This window comes from Propithecus coquereli, unplaced genomic scaffold, assembly GCF_000956105.1.
Source record: "Propithecus coquereli isolate 6110/MARCELLA unplaced genomic scaffold, Pcoq_1.0 Scaffold239, whole genome shotgun sequence".
In the NCBI taxonomy this organism is placed as follows: Eukaryota; Metazoa; Chordata; class Mammalia; order Primates; family Indriidae; genus Propithecus; species Propithecus coquereli.
Genome location: NW_012147941.1, coordinates 3,608,851 through 3,612,170, shown reverse-complemented (window position 1 = coordinate 3,612,170; position 3,320 = coordinate 3,608,851). Strand labels below are relative to the sequence as shown.

Here is a 3,320-nt window from a genome sequence, read left to right as displayed (position 1 = left end):
AGTTTCCAGAAGTCTATAATTCTTAAAAGAAAATTTCACAGAGAAGCCAACCGAGGCCCAGAGAGAGTAAAGTGATATGCCCAACATCACACAACTCATTAGTGTCTGCTATGCCATTTTGTCTCTTACTTGGCATCTACCCCCTGCTTAGGGACACAATGTATGGGTGCCTAGCCAACAAAAGATGTTTGCTTATAGAATAAAAGTGAACAGTTCTGAACAGAATGCATATTTTCACCTGGCGTATAAGTAAGACTGGTTAATTAGTACCTCCCCAAGATGGTTTGCTGACCCATCATATCGCAGGAGCGGAAACATACTTCACTCCTTTGTTTAAAGATCTCCAGAGGCTCCCCAGCTCTCATAATGGCCTGCTCTTAGGTACGTTCTTCCCTTGACCCCTGCTGCTCTCCCCTCAGTCCATCCACATCAGCCACACTGGTCTCCTTGCCGGTCCCTAAACACACAAAGCATGCTCCTGCCTCAGGGCCTTTGCACTTGCTATCCTAGTTTCATGGGATGCTCTTCCCCCAAATAAATACATGGCATGTCTCCCTCCTCTTCATTTGAGTCTCTGCTTAAAGGCTGACTTCTCAGATAAGCCTTCCCTGACCAGTCCTCTAAAGGAACACCCCACCCCACAATGACTGTTCCCCTAGCCTGCTTTGTCTTCATAGCACCTATCACCATCTGACATAGGATACATTTGCATGTCTATTTATTGTCAAGACCCTCCCCCACTAAAATGTCAGTCCTGTGCGGTCAGGAAATTTGTTCACTGCTGTGTCCTCAATGCCGGGTTCATAGTAGATATTGAATTATATTTGTTGAATACAGGTGTCCTCAGAAAATAAAAGATAGGCTTTTGGGTGTAAGGTTTCCTGGGCCTTCTGTACAAAACTGAGTGCAGTCACCAGCCCTGGGCTTAAGAGGCTGCGATGTTGCTACTTATGACCTCAGGGAAGGCCCTTTCCTTCCCTGGCCACGGAGTCCACATCGACAGCAGGTGACCTCTAAAAGCCTTTCCAATTCTGAAATTATGTGAGTCTATGATTTTTTAAAATCAAGGTTTGAGCTCTTTACGTTATTAGGCTGGAGCTGAGGGGGCGGGTTCACGGGGGAGGGGATGGGCACATACGCATCCACCCGCAGGGCGGGGTGCTCTCTGGGCCTGGGTGCTGTGTCTTGAGCAATGGTCAAAGAAGGGTGATGTCACACTGACCTGTCAGGAAACCAGACACCAGACTAAACACCAGACACAAGGCATTAGACGCCAGGGCCATCCTGAGTGCCTCAGAGTAGAGCACCTGGTAGCCAGTCCTAGAAATGACAAAGCAGAGGTGGTCACTTGGCATCGAGCTGCAGAGGTCATCCTGGACGAAGAGAACTGTTGGTGTCAGTAGTGCTGCTGCCAGGAAGGGCCATGAGGAGAACAGCTCCCTGGCTGGTATGTTCCCTGCCATTTTCCCCAAAAGCCGTGCAGACATGTGGTGGGGGTAGGGAAAGGGGAGTCCCAGATCCCCATGGATAATGAACTCGACAGGGAGTCAGAAAACCCAGCTCTGTCCTTACTGGCTGCACAACCCTGGGGCAAGTCCCTTCACCTCTCAGAGCCCCTAGTTTCCTCCTCAGGCAAGTAAAGGTGAAGGCTCAATTTCTCTCAGGGCAAGGTGGGTTATAGCTTGGTCTCAGGCCCATCTCCTCTGCCCATCCCTACCTGGGCACTGCCAGCCCCTTCACTGCAGCCCCACGAACTGTTGTGTCAAGCCAGTTTTTAAGCCTTTCTTGGTTTTTGTCCCAACAGGTGGGCAGCTGATGTCCCCATTTTAAAGACAAAGCAAAGCTCAGCGCCTGCAACTTTGTGGGGAGGACCCTGCCTTCTGTGTGGCCTTGGTGGTTATTTCCCCTCTCTTCACTGATTCTTCATTGTAAAGCGAGGGAAATAATGACAGTGCCTACCTCACGGGATCTGGGGAGAGTGAAGAGAGTTAAAAAGTGTGACCACTCTGCTGCTCATACAGTGAGTACAGATGTCAACGATTACCCGCCCACTGTTCATGCAGCCATCCTGCCCCTCCCAGGCGGCGAGCTCCAGGCCCATATCTTTGCCATCTTTGTGTATCTTAAATAGTATATATCTTAAACAGCGCCAAACACAACTCAGGTTATCAGAGCTCAGGGAAATGTTTGTTGAATGAATGAAAAATTGAGCCAACTGCCCAACTCATTGATGTAATAATAAGTGATTTGTAGAAGAAAGCACAGGGTGACATCTGCATGACCTTGCAAAGATTCTTAAACAGGACATAAAGGAACTAAACAGAAAGGGAACAACGATGAATTGGACTGTATTAAAATTAAGAACTTCTGTTTAGCAAAAGACACCATTAAGAAAGTGAAAGGTAATCCACCAAATGGGAGAAGATATTTATAATACATATATCAGACAAAGGATATACATATACAGAATACACAAAGAATTTCTACAGATCAGTAAGAAGAAGACAGAGCACCACAATAGAAAATGGGCAAAAAAACTTGAATAGACATTTCATAAGAGAAGACACTCCAATGTCCAAAAAGCACATGACAAATGCTCCATTTCATTAGTCATTGGGGAAATCAAAATTAAAACAATACATCTGATGGCTAAGTGGCTAATCATAAAGAAGGAAAAACAAAAGAAGGAAAACACCAAACGCTGGAGAGTACACGGAGTAAGGGGAGCTCTTGTGCGCTACTGCTGGTTAGACCGGCACAGACCACTATGCAAAACCGTATGGCAGCGCCCGCTAAAGCTGGTCACAGGAATACTGTGTGCTACAACAATTTCCACTTCCAGGCATATAATCAACAGAAGTGCATTCATATGTTCAAAGAAAAAATGCTAGAATGGTCATAGGAGCAATACTAGAATATTCATAATACTCCAAACTGGAAATAACCCAATACTCATCAATAATGGATAAATAAATTTTGCTATATTCGCACACAATGGAACTCTTGTTCTGTCTTTTCTTAGATTCTGTATTTGTCTGTCTGGCATTCATTTATCACAGGGCCAAACTAATGACCCAAGTTGTACCATAGAAATTAGCAAAGGCTATATATCAAGGCTTTGTTCTCCTGGAGAGCTGGTTGTTAATCATTTACCAGCACACCACTGATTGACCTTTTTTTTTCTTTCTGGCTATAAGCCAGTGGTTCTCAAACTCGAGCTTGCGTGAGAATCACCTGGAGGACCTGTTAAAACAGACTGCCAGGATTTCTAACTGAGTAGGTCTAGGGCGGGGCTGGCGGTAGGACTTGTCCGTGCTGTT

At 45.8% G+C, this 3,320-nt stretch overlaps 1 protein-coding gene across 1 annotated transcript in view; it reads right to left on the bottom strand.

Annotated features, from left to right (window-relative positions):
* The window catches only part of RHCE (Rh blood group, CcEe antigens), a 37,235-nt gene that overhangs the window by 6,608 nt on the left and 27,307 nt on the right, over positions 1-3,320 (bottom strand). The window contains exon 8 of the mRNA XM_012645963.1: positions 1,223-1,320. Coding sequence (XP_012501417.1) covers positions 1,223-1,320 — 98 coding nt within the window. The remainder of the gene's footprint in view (positions 1-1,222; positions 1,321-3,320) is intronic.